This window comes from Podarcis pityusensis, assembly GCF_964106645.2.
Source record: "Podarcis pityusensis genome assembly, chromosome: 14".
Taxonomy (NCBI): domain Eukaryota; kingdom Metazoa; phylum Chordata; class Lepidosauria; order Squamata; family Lacertidae; genus Podarcis; species Podarcis pityusensis.
The window spans coordinates 598,721-617,136 of NC_138039.1; the positions used below are offsets into that span (position 1 = coordinate 598,721).

The following is an 18,416-nucleotide window of genomic DNA, read 5'->3' on the forward strand; positions in this document are numbered from 1 at the left end:
CTCCTCTCGCCTTGGTGATCTCTGCCCTGCTCTGATTGGTGGCTCCCTTGCTTGGGTTGCTCTGTGTTTTGATGGACCAGTTCACCCAAATATGGCCTTCTTGCTGACAGGTATCACTTCTGTGAGAGATGTTTCACTGAAATCCAGGGGGAAAACGTAACCCTTGGTGATGACCCTGCCCAGCCACAAACGTAAGTAATTTCTTTTCTTTTATTTAAATGCCGGGTAAAAGTAATGAGAGGACAGGTTCCGTCATGCCTCAGGTGCAGCAGGAAGAGATGCGCTTCTCATTCAGGGTGCAGCCCCCCAGGTGCAACTTCTGCTTGGCTTTGGAGTCTCGTTTGCTCCGAAGAAAGCTGCATCTCCCAGCCTTTGCCGGGAGAACAAAGGAGCATGGCGAGCTGACGTTCCATTGCACTTAGAAGTTCAACAGTGTCCCGCGGAAGGGCCCCAGTTCACACACTTTGCGGCCTTGGGTAAACCCTTGTGCCTCAGCCTTCAGCCCCGTGTTCTGCAATTTGTGGTTAATAATCTAGGCTGGTTGAAAAGATTTCAAAAAGTGAATTAAGAGCAGATTTTCAATGCCCAGGCAAGATGCCCCAAACTTAACTCCTCTGAATGTTGTTCATTCTCCGTAGGTGTGGCGCTTGCTTAGGTGACCCTCTGACCTGTAAGCCCCTTCCTGCCATGTCCCTTGGCAGCTTTCTGTATTGTCATTAACCTACATGAAAGCCTAAGTGTTTTCTCAAATTGGCTTCAAGAATAGAGTTGACTTGGGATCTGTTTTTACCTGCTGATAGTTAGCCTGCCATAGCTGGTGTGGATAACTGGGCTGGCAATTATTTAGTTTGAAGGTTTGCTTGTTTAAAAGGTTTATGGCCCTCTCTTCCTTCAAATAATCCCAGAGCAAGGTACAATATAAAATATAGACTCTAAATTATACACAGCAATAAATTGCACAACTTGTGCAATTGACATATCGAATATGTCAATAGCACAAGTCCCGTGGATCCAATGGGAAGGCATGCTGTCTCTACCCATAAAAAATTAGCCAAGTCCAAAAGCTTGAGTGAATAAATGCTACAAACCCTCCAGGGTCAGTCATCCCTGAGAGAGGAGAGCGCTCTATAATGGGAACACCAGCCCTGAGAATGCCTCTCCCAGGTTGCATCCTAACAGAGACTGCAAACACAGGGTCATAACAAACGAGCAGGTCCACATGGGAGCAGGTGAATCGTCCAATATCTAGGTCCAGAGCCGTGATGGGCTTTGTGTGTTGGAACAAGCACCTTGAACTTGGTTTGGGAGCCATCCAGCCACCTGTGCACCTCCTTCGGAATGGGTGTCCTGATTTCTTGGCAGGCTGCTGCTGAGGCTTCTGGACCTGGTTCAAGGGATGCCCCACATGGAGCACATTGCAGTAATCCAGACACGAGGTACCAGTGTGTGGATTGCCATAGCCAAGGAATCCCTGCCCAGGAATGTCAGCCAGAGCTGGTAACAGGCACTCCTTGCCTTGGAGCCCCCTTTTACCTTCCTCAGACACCTTGGATCCAGGGGTACCCTGGCTACGACCCTCTTCCTCCAGGGGAGTGCAACCCCACCCCAAAGCGGCAAACTGCACCCTTCCCAGACCTGGGAGCTGCCTTCTCCCCACATCCTCCTCCTTATTAGGGTTATGACTTGCTCTTAGGAGTGTCCTGAAGGAGTCCCTCCCTCTGCAGATACCTTTTTAGGAAGAGGTGTGCTCCCTGGCTAGGATGAAGCGGAGCAAAGTGCAAGACTAAACTTACTCTGTGTCTCTTTCTGCAGAACAATATCAAAAGATCAGTTTGAGAAGAAGAAAAATGATACACTAGACCCAGAGCCGTAAGTATCAAGACATCTCAGCATGAAGCCCTTTTTCATACTTTTTAAAAGTCCTTGGCTAGAATTAGCATGAGCAAAGCTGTGCTCCATCGAGTCAAAGGAATTGCAGAGGCAGGCAGGCAGTTTATTGTACCACATTAGCCTTTATGTCGTAAAGACACATTTGCGCATGTGACTCCATGGAGCGAACTGTTTAGATTCCAACAGCAGTTGCTGTTCAGCTGCAGATCCTTCGCTTGCAGCTGTTTCTGCTTAAACCAAAACAAACTAATTCAATATAATTTTGCCTTTTGTGCTGCTGTTTCCCTGTTGCATCCTCCCTGGTTACTAGCCAAACACAACTCAGTATTTCCTCTTGTGGTCTGAGTTGGGTCTCAGGTGTGGATGCTCATTACCCAGCCCAAACAGAGCTGCCGGAGGCCTGATTCTGGTTCATTTGGGAAAGATTAGGACCTCATCATTGTTTGTGGAGATCCCCGCCTGCGTCATGTGTGCTTTTTGCCTGGTTAGCAAGTGCACGGCACCTGCACACAGCCTCTCTTGCCATCTGGCCCTAAGCGGGAGCTGCTTCTGTGGCGCTTTGTCCTGACGTAGCAGAGCTGCTCTGCGCTCTTTGTGCCAAATCTGTTGTCTTTATACCATCTACTGATGGGTGCAAGTATTGCAGCTCCACTCCCAATGTTTCTGCAAGAGCCGGTTTCTAATTCGACTGCTCCAGCAGTTTCCCAGGGAGTCAGTAAGAAATGAGGGTCTATATTGCAAACAATGGACAGATTTAATGGGGTTTCCATGAAATGCCCATTCCTGCCTGCCATCTTTGAACTTTTTCTTCATGGCTTTAGGTATAAAGTGCAAAGCATAAGCTGACATGATATGACTTCACACTCAGCGCTATAAAAATGCTTTTTATTACTAATGCCAAACATGAGTGTCCCAGAGAATATCTGGTACGTTTAACAAGATTGCCCACTGTTGTCGTATTTCATATTTATTGTCCACTGAGGTTCCTCAACCTTTTAAAAATCCAAATTCCAAGAAAACTATATTTTTAAAAAATATACTGGCAATATAAAATATTACACAGTGCTCAAATCACCCTTTCTTATTCTTGGTCGTAAAGCCAAATGAAAGATTTTGCAAACTTCAGGGAGGAAGTGAGTTAATAATCTCCTCATAATACTTAGATATTTAAAATATTATTATTATTTATGTTATTATTTAAAGTTTTGTGACTAGGGAAGTATTCTCTGGCTCCTCTTTGTGCTTCCACATTTTCGCTTTAAGAAAACCAAGGCTCGTTCTCTTGCCTGCTTTCCTCCCTCAGCTTTGTGGACTGCAAGGAATGTGGCCGGAAGATGCACCAGATCTGTGTGTTGCATTATGACATTATTTGGCCTTCAGGGTAAGTAGCTTCGAAAGGTGTCGGGGTTTGGGCTGGTGAAGCTTTAGCAAACCTCCTAGGTTCTTTTTCAGTTCAAATGATTTGAAACAACAATGTCTTCACTCTGGCAAAGATGCAAAGGTTTGATTGGAAGCTCAGCATTTGCCCAAGCGCCTTGGGGTCTTGAGCCAGAGGCCTCCCTCTCTGCTGATGCCCCCTGGAAGACCCAGCCAATGGCATCTTCTGCTTTCCCATGGGATGCCCAGTCCCAGCCCTCTCAGCACTTTCTCCCTGTCGTTCACTCTCTGCCTTGTTTTGGGGCACCTCGCTGCCAACAAGTTTCTCAAGGCCTCGGCTTTTGTACGCACTTTGTCCATTGCCAGAAGAGTGATAGATGAATGGGTCAGAGGAAAACAGAAGGAAGGGGGCTCCAGTCCATGTTGGTGATGCCACACAGGCCCCAGGGCATTCACACGAGATCAGTTCAAGCACAAAGTCTTTTGATATTGCAGATTCAGCCATGTGACCTCTAAAGGAGTGTAGAGGAGAGAGGGTCTTTGGCCCACCTGGTTTCTCAGCACTCGGGTGCTGTGGCCTCTTGGGGTGGCATCTCCCCTCCAGCAGAACTGCCCTGCCAGGTGTTGGATGTGCCCATTTTGGAGATCCTGCCAAAGCTGCCGCCAGGTTGGGTTGAGGTTTGGTGTTGCCCAGCGGTCAATAGACAACATGGCAATCTTGCCCATGAACTGCCGGGCAGCACCAAAACTAAGCCCAATCTGGTGGCAGCACAACCTGCCAAAAGGCCACCCTGGAAGCCAGAAAGGCTGGAGCATGAGCCCCCCGAAAGTGGGCTGGCGTGGGCTGGAGCCCCACCTTGATGATAGGCCCAGTCACAGGAAGAAGCAGCTGAAACACCGAGAGGTTTTTGGCTGCCACTGTGTTCACTGTGTTTGCTTTGTTATGATATTACCTTTCATAACTTACTAGCTCTCTGTTGTGGTTTTAGCTTTGTGTGTGACAACTGCTTGAAGAAAACTGGTCGAACACGCAAAGAAAACAAATTCAGTGCCAAAAGTAAGTCTGTGGCCTCGTTAGTTGTATATGAAGATGCTTTTAATACAGTGTCTTAATGCACCCCCATGCACCTTTCTAAGGTCTCTATTTTTGGAAAGTAACCTTGTGGGGGAAGGGGTGCTGTTGGGCTAGATCCTGTGGGGAGGCTTCAGTCGAAATGGAAAATCAAGGGTGCAGTTTTAAAACTAAAGTAAAAGCATGTAATCTGTTACAAATAAACAGAATATGCCCAGCACTGGTATGTGCATAACATCAAATAAGTCGTAAGTTGACTGTTGTGATGTACAATTAATCATGTTGACACTCTCCAAAGGCTACTGAGCAGATGTAGCAGTCACAGAATCAGAGGGCAGGACTCCTCTTCTGGGCAGGGAGCTGGTTAAAGAACAGGAAGCAGGAAAGACAGAAGGGAACAGACTTTCTCACAAATAAGGGAAATAGGAAGTTGAGTCCCCGAGAATCTGTTCTGGGACTGGTGGTATTTCACATGTTCACAAATGATTTTGTCAGGGATGAGCAGTGAAGTGGCAGTTTGCCGATATCGCCAAAGTATTTCGAATTGAGTTGGGATCTTTTAGGATTTACGTTGGGTGTCTAAGTAAGCAAGTTAGTACCAGATTGTTGTGGGATAGTAACTTATTTTGGAGGCTGTGGTAAGGTTAAGGGAAATTGCTGAAATAAGAGGGAAAGTTGGCTAAAAAAAGGAGAATGCATAGTTTGTGGAGAGGAGTATAAACATGTTAAGGGTTCAGAGGGTGGTAGACCTTGAAAAGGGAAATGTGAAAAGAATGGCCCTTGATGCTGCCAGGAGTCTCCACAGCTGAGAGGGCAAGATTCACTATTTATGCATTGTGCCACTTCAGAAAGTAGGCAGGACTCAACATGCCTTTGCTAGCCAGATAAATGTTCTTATTCCACGGAGCCTTCAGACACAAACACTTCCCTGCCTTCCCCTTGGCTTCCTGCTCAGTTCTTCTCAGCTCGTTTTTCAAAGCTGGCTTTGAGCCCGACCCAAACTATCTTTCCCCATTGGTTTCAAAGGGAGCACAGCAAAGGGACCAAGCCCTACATTTTTCTAAGTCTGACCTGAACGTGGTGGGAATCTGGATGCTCTCTCTCTGCCTCCCAAGGGTGACTTCCTCCCACAGCTCTTTCCTTGCACTTTCCCCTGTAGGGTTGCAGACCACCCGCCTAGGAAACCATTTGGAAGAGAGAGTCAATAAATTTTTGCGACGGCAGAATCACCCGGAAGCTGGCGAAGTGTTTGTGAGAGTGGTGGCCAGCTCAGATAAAACGGTGGAAGTGAAACCGGGGATGAAATCCAGGTGAGTTCTTGCCTTCCTCAGCAGGCGCACATGGTTACCAAACTATTGAAACAGTTGTCATCTGCACCATTTCATTTATTCTGACTACAGAAATAGTAATTCTTAATTATACTATACTATTAGCATTTTCAAGGACACGGGTGGCACCGTGGGCTAAACCAGAGCCTAGGGCTTGCCGATCAGAAGGTCGGCGGTTCGAATCCCCTTGACAAGGTGAGCTCCTGTTGCTCGGTCCCTGCTCCTGACAACCTAGCAGTTCGAAAGCACGTCAAAGTGCAAGTAGATAAATAGGTACCACTCTGACAGGAAGGTAAACAGTGTTTCCGTGCGCTGCTCTGGTTCGCCAGAAGCGGCTTAGTCATGCCAGCCACATGACCCGGAAGCTGTACTCCGGCTCCCTCGGCCAATAAAGTAAGATGAGCACCACAACCCCAGAGTCGTCCGCGACTGGACCTAATGGTCAGGGGTCCCTTTACCTTTTTATTAGCATTTTGTCTCCATAGAATCTTTTTTTTTTTTATGTGCTTTATAGGCAGGTGAGGAGAATACCTGGTTGAGTGCATAGCAGCAGCACATAGAGCTGGAATCAGCTTGGGGGGAAATTCCCAAAACATGGTCATTTTCAGCTGTTTTCATGCAAGAGCCTAGCCAGTGGGCTGTCTTGAGCCCAGTATCATAGAATGGTAGAGTTGGAAGGGACCCTGAGAGTCATTTAGTCCAACCCCCTGCAATGCAGGAATCTCATGTAAAGCTTCCATGAGAGATGGCCATCCAACCTCTGCTTAAAAACCCCCAAGGAAGGAGAATCTGAGGGAGTCTGCCCCACAGTTGAACAGCTCGTACGGTCAGAAAGGTTTCTCGTAACTTGAATCCTTTGGTTTGTGCCCTGCCCTGTGTAGCAGCAGAAAACACGCTCGCTCCATCTTCCATGTGACAGCCCTTAAAGATAGTTGAAGGTGGCTATCGTACAGTGAGGGGGCAAAGTATTTGATCCCCTTGCCTGTTTGCCCTCTGACAAAGAAATGACCAGTCCATAATTTTAATGGTAGGTTTGTTGTAGCTGTGAGAGACAGAATAACAACAGGAAAACCCCCAGAAACCCAGAAGAAAAAAGTCAGAGATTGATGTGCATTATAATGAGTGAAGTAAGTTTTTGATCCCTTTGCAAAAGTCCTTGCTGGCAGTTACAGAGGTCAGATGTTTCTTGTAGACGGCCACCTCCTCATTTCCAGGCTAGACATTCTCAGTTCCCTCGGGACAAAGCCTAACTGGCCTGTTCCAAAGATAGCTGCCGGTTTCCAGTCTAGCTTTCACTCATAACCTAATCGTATACGAAGGTTTCCTTGAGAGTAGCAGGGGCTCTGTTGCCATTGGTAATCAGCCCATCCTAGTAGTCCCCGGGGAGTATGTTTGCAATGAAGTGGCTGTTGACGGCATTATCTTTCCATCAGATTTGTAGACTCTCGTGAGATGGCCGAGTCCTTCCCCTATCGCACAAAGGCTCTCTTTGCTTTTGAAGAGATCGATGGCGTGGACGTCTGTTTCTTTGGCATGCATGTGCAGGAATACGGTTGGGATTGCCCACCCCCAAACACCAGGTACGTGGCATTGCTTCCGGTGGGCTGTGGTTCTCCTTGCCTTGCCAATGAGACACATTTCCCTGAATTTTGCCTTGGTTCCATTTTTGTCTCTTTCTCCCCTTCTCGTCTGTCTTGTTCCCAGAATCCAAAAATTCTAAATTTCTTTTTATCCCAAGCCACACTTTTTCATAATTATCTTTGTAAATATTTATATTTTTTGCAGTTAACCATATCCCTAAATATTTTACTTTTTTATGGACTTCTATCTCAATGCTTTGCTCCAACTCTTTTTTCTCTTCTTCCTTCAAATCTTTTACTTATATTTAATTTAAATCCTGCCACTTCCCCAAATTTTTGAATCTTTTCTATAACTCTAGGGAGAGAGTTTTTTGGATCTTCTACTGTAATCACTAAATCATCAGCATATGCTTTCAGTTTGAACTCACTTTCCCCAGTTTTTATCCCACTGATCTCTTTGTCTGCTCTTATATTTCTAGCAAGTACTTCCAGGACCAGGATGAACAAAAGCGGTGATAATGGACAACCTTGTCTAGTTCCTTTTTGTATCTTACAATCAGCCGTTATCACCTGATTTACAATTAATTTAGCTTTTTGTTCTGAATATATTGCTTGTATTCCTTTTAAAAAATTGGGTCCGCAGTTAATTTCTTCAAGTAATTTTGTCATAAAATTCCAAGAGACATTGTCAAATGCTTTTTCGGCATCTATAAACATCATTGCTGCTTTCTTTTCATTTTTGACCCCCAGGTATTCTATTACATTCAGAATATTTCTTATATTCTCTTTCATTTGTCTACCTGTGAGGAATCCTGCCTGATCTTGATGTATATACTCATTTAATATTTTTTTCATTCTATTAGCTAAAATATTTGCAAATAATTTATAATCATTATTTAACAAGGAGATGGGCCTATAATTTTTAATTTGCAGTAAATCTGAATCTTGTTTTGGAATTACTGTAATATAAGCCTCTTTCCATGTTTCTGGAATTTCACCTGTATTTAAAATCTCGTTCATAACATCTTTCAATGGGTTTACCAATTGTTCACTTAATTTTTTATAGTACTTTGCCATTAATCCATCTGGACCAGGAGACTTGCCATTTTTTGTCCACTTTATTGCCTCTAACACTTCTTGAACTGTTACTGGAGTGTTTAAGATCACCATTTGTTCCTCTTTTATGTTTGGTAGATTACTGCTTTTAATATATTCCTCTATTTTTTTTAAAAAAATCCTTCCCTTTCCTGTATAAATCTGAGAAATATTTTACAAATGCTGCTCTTATTTCCTTCAGCTTATCTGTGATCATTCCATTTATATTAATTTTATTTATGGAGATCCTTTGTTCACTTTTCTTCAACTGCCACGCTAGCAGTTTTCCTGATTTATTGGCATGCTCAAAATATTTTTGTTTCATTCTTTTTATTTTCCAGCTAATTTTCTCATTAACTATCATAGAATATTGTGTTTGTAATATTCTAATTGCCTATTTGACTGGCTCTTTATTTGCTTTCTTTGACAATTGTTTCTCCTTATTCACAATTTCATCTAAAATCTCTTTTTCCCTTTTTTCTTTCAATTTCTTTTTAAATGAGTTTTGTTGTATAAACAGTCCCCTCCTTACCGCCTTACTTGCATCCCAGATCGTCTGCAATTTTGTCTGTCCTTGAGTGTTTGTTTCAAAATAATCACTCAAGGCCTTTTTAGCTTTATCCATAAATTTTTGATCATCTAATAAATCTTCATTCAGTCTCCATCTGAATGAAATTTGACTTTCTTTTTGTATTTCCATTGTCAAGGAATTACGATCTGAAAATGTCCTGCGATCTGAATTTTTTTAACTCGAGGTTCCAACACTTTGGATATCCAGAAAGAGTCTATTCTTGAACTACTATCATAAACATTGCTATAATAAGTGAACTCTTTGTCAAACAGATATCTTGTTCTCCATATATCTATCAAATTCAAAGTTTGAGCCAAATCAAAAAAAGTCTTTGGTAATCTACCTTCTTTTGTTTCTTTTTTCCTAGCTGATCTTTCTTTTTCTAATGATGGGACTCCATTTAAATCTCCCATTAAAATCATCTTTTGACCTGCAAATTCAAGTAATTCTGTTTCCAGTTTTTTGAAAAAGACTGCTTTTTTCTCGTTGGGTGCATAAATTCCTACCAAGATCACCTTCTCTCCCTGAATTTTTATTTGTATTATTAAAATCCTACCTTTTTCATCCTTCTGAATCATTTTGGGTTCTAGTGCAGGATTAACGTAAAAAATCACTCCTCTTTTTTTTGCTTTGTCCGCTGAAATGAAGTCCAAGCCTCTATTTGCCTGGACCGTGTCGTCCCTGAAGCGGACGACACGGAGCTCACCGCCATTAACCTCCGCAGCGAACCGGAAGTCTCCTTCTCTTCTCTCTTGTTCCCAGATATCAAAATTTTTGTTGCTTAGGTCTGCATGCAATTTAGCTCTGTCCACACGTTAAAAACACACAGCCTGAAATTGTAGGTCATTTGAATTCTGATGGCAATGGGGCCCAGCAGGCAACCCTCCTTCCAACTCTGTCATTTGTGGACAACCACGTAGCTGTCAAGCGCAACTCCACAAACTCTCTCTTCCCTTTTGTCACAGGCGTGTTTACATCTCCTACTTAGATAGCATTCATTTCTTCCGCCCAAGATGCCTGCGAACTGCAGTCTATCATGAAATCCTTATTGGCTATCTGGAATACGTCAAGAAACTGGGGTGAGTGTTTTGTTGTGGCGTCTTTGCATCGGCACATGGGGGGGGGCTCTGCCTCATTACCTGCTGCTTGCTCCTGCGTTGTGAAGTGGGGTCATCTTGTATCTACGGGACCGCCTCTCCTGGTCTGCCCCACAGCGGACCTTAAGGTCCATGAATAACCATAGTTTAGAAGTCCCGGGCCCTAAGGAAGTCAGACTATCCTCCACCAGGGCCAGGACCTTCTCAGTGATGGCTCCGACCTGGTGGAATGCCCTGTCCCATGAGACCAGGGCCCTGCAGGATTGAACCTCCTTCCGCAGGGCCTGTAAGACAGAGCTATTCCGCCTGGCTTTCAATTTGAACTTACCCTGATCTTTTATTCCCCTTCCTTCCCTCCCCTTTTTATGAAGATTACCCGCTCTGGGATACCACAGCTAATTCTCCCCTGGTCTCCTCACCGGCCCAAAAAGGACTAATTTAGCCAGCTAGCCCTGGTGATCATCTAATGTTTATTGGATGGATTTCCCCCCTAAATTGATTCTTGAATTCTGAATTTATTGTTATTCACGTTTTATACTGTATTTTATGCTGTTTTTTGTTGCATCAATTAAGTGTTTTAAATTTGTTGTTAGCCGCCCTGAGCCCGGTTTTTTGAACTGGGAAGGGCGGGGTATAAATAAAAAAATATTATTGTTATTATGAGGGCTTTTCAGTGCAAAAAAGTGTGTTGTCTGGTGCTCTGGCCACAAGGTCCCATGCACTAGTTCTGGAAACATTGCTGGTCTGCTTCAACTCTGAGCCACAGCAGAAACAGCTGCAGAAGCGGCCAGATGTTGGAGCTCCCCCAGGTTGTGGTGGCTGGTGGTGGTGGCTGATGCAGGACACACTGGGAGAGGGAAGGTGGGGCAGATGCGCTTTCCAAGCCTCCCTCTGGTCCTTGGATGTTCCCGTTCGTGGGTGGTAAAATACCTTCAGGTGTGGGCCCAAGGCATCCCTGGGCAGTAAGTCTGAGAAAGCACAGCCTTGTGACATTGGCCTGCAACTGAGCAGTTTCCCAGCAGAGGCCATCCTGAGATCCTGGATGGGACAGTCCTTAACTGGGATGCTTTTGCTTTTGTGTGGCATCCAGGTACGTGACGGGCCACATCTGGGCCTGCCCCCCAAGTGAGGGGGATGATTACATCTTCCACTGCCACCCTCCTGACCAGAAAATCCCCAAGCCCAAGCGCCTGCAGGAATGGTACAAGAAGATGCTGGACAAGGCCTTTGCGGAGAGGATCATTCATGACTACAAGGTGAGGGGGACCCGGGGGGCTGGTTGCTGGTGCAGCTGGGAGGCAGGCGGGCCAGGCCTCGTGAGATTAAGGGTCCGCTCCTTCAGGCTAAGACGGGGGTCGTTGTTTTTAAGCATCCATATTAGAAATTTTAAAAACAGCTAATTTGGCATCTTAGTATTTTAGGGAATTCCCTGCTTAGGGAATTTTTAAATGTTTGATCATGTTTTTAAAATTTTGTTGGGAGCCGCCCAGAGTGGCTGGGGAAACCAGTGGCTGGGGTATAAATAAATTATCATTATCATCATCTATTTATTATTATTTAAATGAAAAGGAGTATTTATTTTATGACCTTCAGCACAGTGGCATGTATTTTTTTCACAAATGCCTGGCGTGCGATAGGCTTTGGCTGCAATCCTAAACTCATCTGTTGGGGAATAAGGCCCGTTGGGCAGAGCAGACATTCAAAAGATAGTGAACAAGCTGGAATGAGACACAGGAAAGAGCCTACAAGGACTAGGAACCAGGTTGCGCTAAAGGAGCCTCACCCTGTAGGATCCTGGGCCTCTGCTGCATCTGCTGGGGGTGTCATCCTGTCCGCCATCGTAACTAAGCCTCTCATGGTGTTTTTGCAGGACATCTTCAAGCAAGCAACAGAGGACCGGCTGACAAGTGCCAAGGAACTGCCTTACTTTGAGGGTGACTTTTGGCCCAACGTGCTGGAAGAGAGCATTAAGGAGCTGGAACAAGAGGAGGAGGAGAGGAAGAAGGAGGAAAGCACAGCAGCCTGCGAAACAACGGAGGTGACTGGAGTCCTGAGCGCTGTGGGAGGCTGGGAGGTTTCTGCTGGTCTGCTTTGAAATCAAGCCGCCTTGGCTCCTTGGGGTGGGCAGAAATTCCGTGAGTGAGCATAATAACAGGTGCATGTCATTCTCCCAGCTCCAGAGCTGATCAGAGAATCCAGGGCAAGTTCTAGACTGGGGCAGCCCTTCCCTGGGAGGAGCCGATGGGATGTGCGGGGGCGGGACATCCTGAAGCCTGAACAAATCAGAATGCCACCCTGCAAAAAGGGTGATTAAGAAATTCTTTTTACCTGGCTTTCCAGGGTGTGAGCTCCTCCTAAAATTTGATTAAATGGGAAATGGCATTCTTCAGGCAGTTACTCCTGCCCCCGCCTCTCTTCATTCAGATCTCTGTCCCTCTTGATTCCAAACCCTCCTGTTTCTCTATGAGCGTGAGATGCGCTGTGTCGTTCCCCCTCCTCCCCACGCCATCAGGCGAAGGCTCCTTTGCCTGCCCTGGCGGGGGGAGGAACTGCTGAGCCCCTTCTGTGTCCGCCTTGCAGGGGAGTCAGGGGGACAGCAAGAACGCCAAGAAGAAGAACAACAAGAAGACCAACAAGAACAAGAGCAGCATCAGCAGAGCCAACAAGAAGAAGCCCACCCTGCCCAGCGTCTCCAATGACCTCTCCCAGAAGCTGTATGCCACCATGGAGAAGCATAAGGAGGTACCTGCAGACGCCCTTCCCTCTCCCTCCCTCCCTCCCTCCCTCTGCACTGGCTTGGGGCATCCATGGGAAGGCAGGCGGGGGGCTGTGAGGGGCAGGGAGCCCCTTCCCCAGGCCCCGCCTCGGAGGTGTCTTGGGGCTCACCTGTCCCTTGGCCTGCGCACTTGCAGGTCTTTTTTGTCATCCACCTGCACGCCGGGCCCGTCGTCAACACCTTGCCCCCCATCGTGGATCCAGACCCGATGCTCAGCTGCGACCTGATGGACGGCCGGGACGCCTTCCTCACCTTGGCCAGAGACAAGCACTGGGAGTTCTCGTCGCTGCGCCGCTCCAAGTGGTCCACACTCTGCATGCTGGTGGAGCTGCACACGCAGGGCCAGGACCGCTTTGTCTACACCTGCAACGAGTGCAAGCACCACGTGGAGACCAGGTGGCACTGCACAGTCTGCGAGGTGAGCCCCTGCCGGCTGCTGGGGGGCACCTGCTGGCCAGAGGGCTCCAGGCTCCAGGGATGGCATCCCATCCTTGTTTGGGGAACGCAGTCGAGGGCAGGGGCAGGAAGTGTGTTCTGCCTTCTGCGTGCTGTGGAGAGACTCTTCTGCGCGGCAAGGCAGCCTCTTTCTCCCAGTCGAGTAGAGAGGGGGCAGAGGCTTCCCAGAGAGCCTCTGGACATTCTCATTCCTGTTTTCTCAATAGCATTGCTTCGTCTGAAGCACTTTGAGCCTTTCTTCTCCCCCTCCCAGTCCTGCGCCTTGGGGCATTTCCCTCAGGCCAGACGGCCTTCGCTTCCCCTTCCAGTGTCCTTGGCAATTAACTGGGTGGCTCCTATGACAAGGACAGACAACCTGCTTTCTCAAGTTGCGTGTGTGGAATGCTGTCGTTTCAGGGGGACAGTTTTTGTTTTCATGTTTTAAAAACTGACCACCAGCAACTACATGTCACAGTTGTATTTGGCTCTGAAGTCCACAAAGTTGGCTCCCTTGGGAAGTTGTGGGGACTCTTCCTGGGAGGTTTTTAAGCAGAGCTTGGATGGCCATCTGTCAGGGATGATTTAGCTGAGATTCCTGCTTTGCAGGGGGTCCCCCGGCAATGGCCCTCAGGGTCCCCTCCAGCTCTACAACGCTATGATTCTGTGAAACGGCATAATTCCATGAAATAAATGTGCCTCCTTGTCTAAAGGATGTGCTTCTTGGTTGCTTTCAGCTGCAGGGCTGACTTTGGAACTCTCTTGGGTGGTTGGGATGCGTGTCAACATGGCTACAAGGCCAAGCCGGGAGCGGCCCAGCCTGGGACCCCATGTTTGTGACGGAGGGGGTTTGAGGACCCCCAGGTCCCCTCGGCGGCGGTCTGGTCTCCCTGGTGTGTGTGCCCTGTTTGAGCTCTGACCTTTGCCTCCCTCTCCTCCGCTTGCAGGATTACGACCTCTGCATCAACTGCTACAACACCAAGAGCCACGAGCACAAGATGGTGAAGTGGGGGCTGGGCCTGGACGACGACGGCAACAGCCAGGGGGAGCAGCAGTCCAAGAGCCCCCAGGAGTCTCGCCGCCTCAGCATCCAGCGCTGCATCCAGTCGCTGGTGCACGCCTGCCAGTGCCGCAACGCCAACTGCTCGCTGCCGTCCTGCCAGAAGATGAAGCGGGTGGTGCAGCACACCAAGGGCTGCAAGCGCAAGACCAACGGCGGCTGCCCCGTCTGCAAGCAGCTGATCGCCCTGTGCTGCTACCACGCCAAGCACTGCCAAGAGAACAAGTGCCCCGTGCCCTTCTGCATCAACATCAAACACAAGCTCCGCCAGCAGCAGATCCAGCACCGGCTGCAGCAGGCGCAGCTCATCCGCCGCAGGATGGCCACCATGACCACCCGCAATGTGCCTCAGCAAAGTTTGCCTTCTCCTACCTCAGCCACGCCGGGGACCCCCACGCAGCAGCCCAGCACCCCGCAGACGCCCCAGCCCCCGCCCCAGCCCTCGCCCGTCAACATGTCGCCAGCCGGCTTCCCTCCCGGGGCAAGGACTCAGCCTCCGCCCCCCATCTCCGCTGGCAAGGCTGCTCCCCAGGCCCCCCCGCCGCCCGCCCAGCCGCCCCCCGGAGCCGTGGAAGCGGCGCGCCAGATCGAGATTGAGGCGGCCCAGCAGCAGCAGCAGCAGCAGCAGCTCTACCGGGTGAGCAGCAACGGCTTGCCTCCTGCCCGCGCAGGAATGGGGAGCCCGGCTGTGGGCGCCGTGAACCCCCTGCAGGCGGCTGGCATGAGCGTGCCCCGGCCCAGCTCTGTGAGCAGCCCCCTCGTGCCCAGCATGCCGGCCGGGCAGTGGCAGGCAGCCCCCCTGGCCCCGCAGCAGCCCCTGCAGCCCGGCATGCCCCGGCCATCCCTGCCCCTCGCCACGCAGCAGGCAGGGCCCGGCCCCCGCATGCCGGGCGTCCAGCAGCCCCCTCGCAGCATCCCCCCCAACGCCGCTCTGCAGGAGCTGCTGCGGACTCTGAAGTCTCCCAGCTCCCCGCAGCAGCAGCAGCAGGTGCTCAACATCCTGAAGTCCAACCCACAGCTCATGGCGGCTTTCATCAAGCAGAGAACAGCCAAGTACGTAGCAAACCAGCCTGGCATCCAGCCCCAACCCCAGCCGGCGCTGCAGCAGCAGCCGCCCCCGCCCCCCCCGCCCCCGCCGGCAGGCCTGCACCCTCCGACCGGCTTGCCGAACCTGAGCGCCCTGCAGGCAGGCGTCCAGCGGCCAGGCGTCCCACTGCAGCAGCCGGGAATGGGGGGCTTGAGCCCCCAGGGCCAGCCCCTCAGCATCATGAACCCGGCCCACGGCGCTGGCATGGCCAGCATGAGCCCGCAGTACCGGGAGATGATCCGCAGGCAGTTGCTGCAGCAGCAGCAGCAGCAGCAGCAGCAAGGAGGGGCTGGGCTGGCTGCACACGGCCAGTTCCCCCAGCCGCAGGGCCCGGGCGGAGGCTACTCGCAAGCCATGCAGCAGCAGCAACAGCAGCGGATGCAGCAGCAACAGCAGCACCTCTCCATCCCGGCGGGGGGCCTGGGCCAAATGGCCCCGATGGGACAGCTGAACCAAATGGGGGGGCAGCCCGGCCTTGGCGGGGCCGAGGGCAGCGCCAACATCCAGCAGGCCCTGCAGCAGCGGATCCTCCAGCAGCAGCAGATGAAGCAGCAGATGGGCTCCCCGGGGCAGCCCAACCCCATGAGCCCCCAGCAGCAGCAGCAGCAGCACCTGCTCTCAGGACAGACGCAGCCGGCCCCCCACCTCCCTGGGCAGCAGCAGCAGCAGCAGCAGCTCAGCGCCTCCCTCAGCAGCCAGGTGCGGTCGCCCGCCCCGGTCCAGTCCCCGCGGCCCCAGTCGCAGCCGCCACATTCCAGCCCGTCCCCCCGGATCCAGCCCTCGCCGCACCACGCCTCCCCGCAGACTGGCTCCCCACACCCGGGGCTGGGGGCCGTGGCGGCCCTGGCCGGCCCCCTGGACCAGCAGGGGCACCTGGGCACCCCCGAGCAGCAGAGCGCCATGCTGCCCCAGCTCAACCCGCCCAACAGGAACGTGCTGCCCAGCGAGCTGTCCCTGGTGGGCGACACTACAGGGGGGGACACGCTGGAGAAGTTTGTGGAGGGCTTGTAGCGGCTGTCCTCCCCGGCCTGGACCTCCTGCTCCCTAAACATGGACCTCTCTGAGCTCGAGGGCAACCGGGATGGGGCTGGTCTGTCCTGGACCCACCGGAGGATGAATTGCTGTTCAAAGACAAACAAAGAATATATAAATATATATATTTTTTGTTAAAGCCAGCCAGGTGTGGTTCAAATATCTGGTCTCTCTTTGTTGTTCTTGTTGTGGGGGGTTTTTGTTTGTTTTTTTAGTTGTTAACTGTTTGTTGACTTTGCTTTTTTAAAGGGGGAGAACAAGTCCATTATAGTCATATTTTTATTTGTACTTTCAAGACTAAGCATTTGTGTTTTAACAGAGAAGAACAATAATCTTCAGAAACGGATTCCTCAAATAATGCCACATTCTAATGTGTCCTGCTCACTTTCTGGCATTTGGCAGAAAGGGTTTTTTAAAATTCTATACTGAACTCTGCAGGTATTTGAAGTATTATCGCCCCTGGAAAAGATGAGAACGGACTCTCGTGCTCACACACACACACAGACATACCTGTGTTGCAATGTAGAAATCGTTGCTTTGTTTCTCGGATAAAAACTGGTTTTAGATTTACAAAGAAATGAAATAAAATAGGGATGATCACTTCTTAGGCCATGCTAATTTTAATACAGAAGAAGCATATTCTTTTCTTTAATTCATCGATGTGAAACTTGAAATGAGGAAAAGCAATTATAGTGTAAATCATGCAAGTTCTAGAATTACTATAAATATGAAAAATGCAAGAAGATTCAATCACTGTATAGAATGGGGGGGGGAAACAAAACTCATTTCTTACTTCTATAGCATATTGTTAAATAAACTGCAACAGACAAAAGGGTGGTCCTTCTTGAATTCATGTACATGGTATTAACTTAGTGTTTGGATTTTTTGTTATGAAAAATGCTGTTTTCAACATTGTATTTGGACTATGCATGTCTTTTTCCATTGTATATAAAGTATTGCTTAAAAGTGATATAAATTACTGAAGTTTTTAACATGTATTCTGTTCTTCAAAACCCATGTAAGAATGTTTAAGGTTTTTATTTATTTATATATATATTTTGGATCATGTTCTTTGTAAGACATGGCTAATTATTCACTCATCACATAGACCCAGCCAGCGGTACCTTGCAAACAGCATATCTGGTCTACCGAGCCCATCTGTGTGTGCCTACGAAAGGGACAGAGAAGGGCAGCCATAGGTTTCACAGTGGTTTAGTATTTGGAGATGTTCATTCGTAAGTGTTAAGTGGAATAAAAAAAATATCTTTGCTTTTTCTAAAAATCAAAAACATTAATTTTGACAGAGACCACCAATTGGGAGTTAAACATCAATTTTAGGATCCAGGAAATTCACCCAATAAAAATTCCTGATTTGAAAACCAAGGGCAAAATTCAGGGCTTTCTGTGCAGTAACTGATGCAAGCAGCCCTCTTCCGTCTCCTCTTCGATGATGTTGGACAAGCCAGTATCACTTGGGAGGCTGCTGCTGCGAGCCTCTTGCCTCATCTGTAGAATCCAATTTTTTTGGCCAGGAAATGGTTATAAACAAGTTGCCTTTTTCATGTGTTGAACATCTGACTTGCTTGGTTTTGAACGTGAAATACGTGCTTCCTTCTATCTTTGTGTTGGAATAGGGACCCAAACACACAAGTGTTTCCCAATGCTAACTGCAGTCGTGTTGTCTCTGATTTTCTAAACTGAACATCTGCACACCAGACAGCTGGCGCTTTGGGTTCCTCTCCCTTGTAACAATCTTCTTTCAGCAAGCAAGATGTCCAGTCTGAGCTGTGGTCGGTGGGTACAACCCAAGACATGTTTAAAAGGATGGAAAGCCCTAATGCTGTGTCATATTGTATACGTAAAAAGAAAAGCAAAAACCTATATTTGTGATCAAAAAGGAAGAAACTTGAAATGTGCTGGTGTTTCTAATAAAGCTGGTAAAAAATGCTTAAAGGGTGGTTCCAAGTGGCTCAGGGCCCTATTGGGCCAAGTGGAAATTTGCAGGCAACTCACTCTTCC

General features: G+C 48.6%; 1 protein-coding gene across 3 annotated transcripts in view; it reads left to right on the plus strand.

The window, feature by feature from the left end:
- The window catches only part of CREBBP (CREB binding lysine acetyltransferase), a 70,806-nt gene extending 52,462 nt beyond the window's left edge, over positions 1-18,344 (plus strand). For all 3 annotated transcript variants that reach the window (XM_080981439.1, XM_080981441.1, XM_080981440.1), the window contains 12 exons: positions 111-191; positions 1,813-1,869; positions 3,194-3,271; positions 4,257-4,324; positions 5,499-5,649; positions 7,101-7,247; positions 9,879-9,992; positions 11,101-11,266; positions 11,881-12,048; positions 12,591-12,752; positions 12,923-13,204; positions 14,166-18,344. In XM_080981439.1, the coding sequence (XP_080837565.1) occupies positions 111-191; positions 1,813-1,869; positions 3,194-3,271; positions 4,257-4,324; positions 5,499-5,649; positions 7,101-7,247; positions 9,879-9,992; positions 11,101-11,266; positions 11,881-12,048; positions 12,591-12,752; positions 12,923-13,204; positions 14,166-16,376 (3,685 nt within the window). In that variant the 3' untranslated portion in view covers positions 16,377-18,344. The remainder of the gene's footprint in view (positions 1-110; positions 192-1,812; positions 1,870-3,193; positions 3,272-4,256; positions 4,325-5,498; positions 5,650-7,100; positions 7,248-9,878; positions 9,993-11,100; positions 11,267-11,880; positions 12,049-12,590; positions 12,753-12,922; positions 13,205-14,165) is intronic.
- Positions 18,345-18,416: the final 72 nt, after the last annotated feature.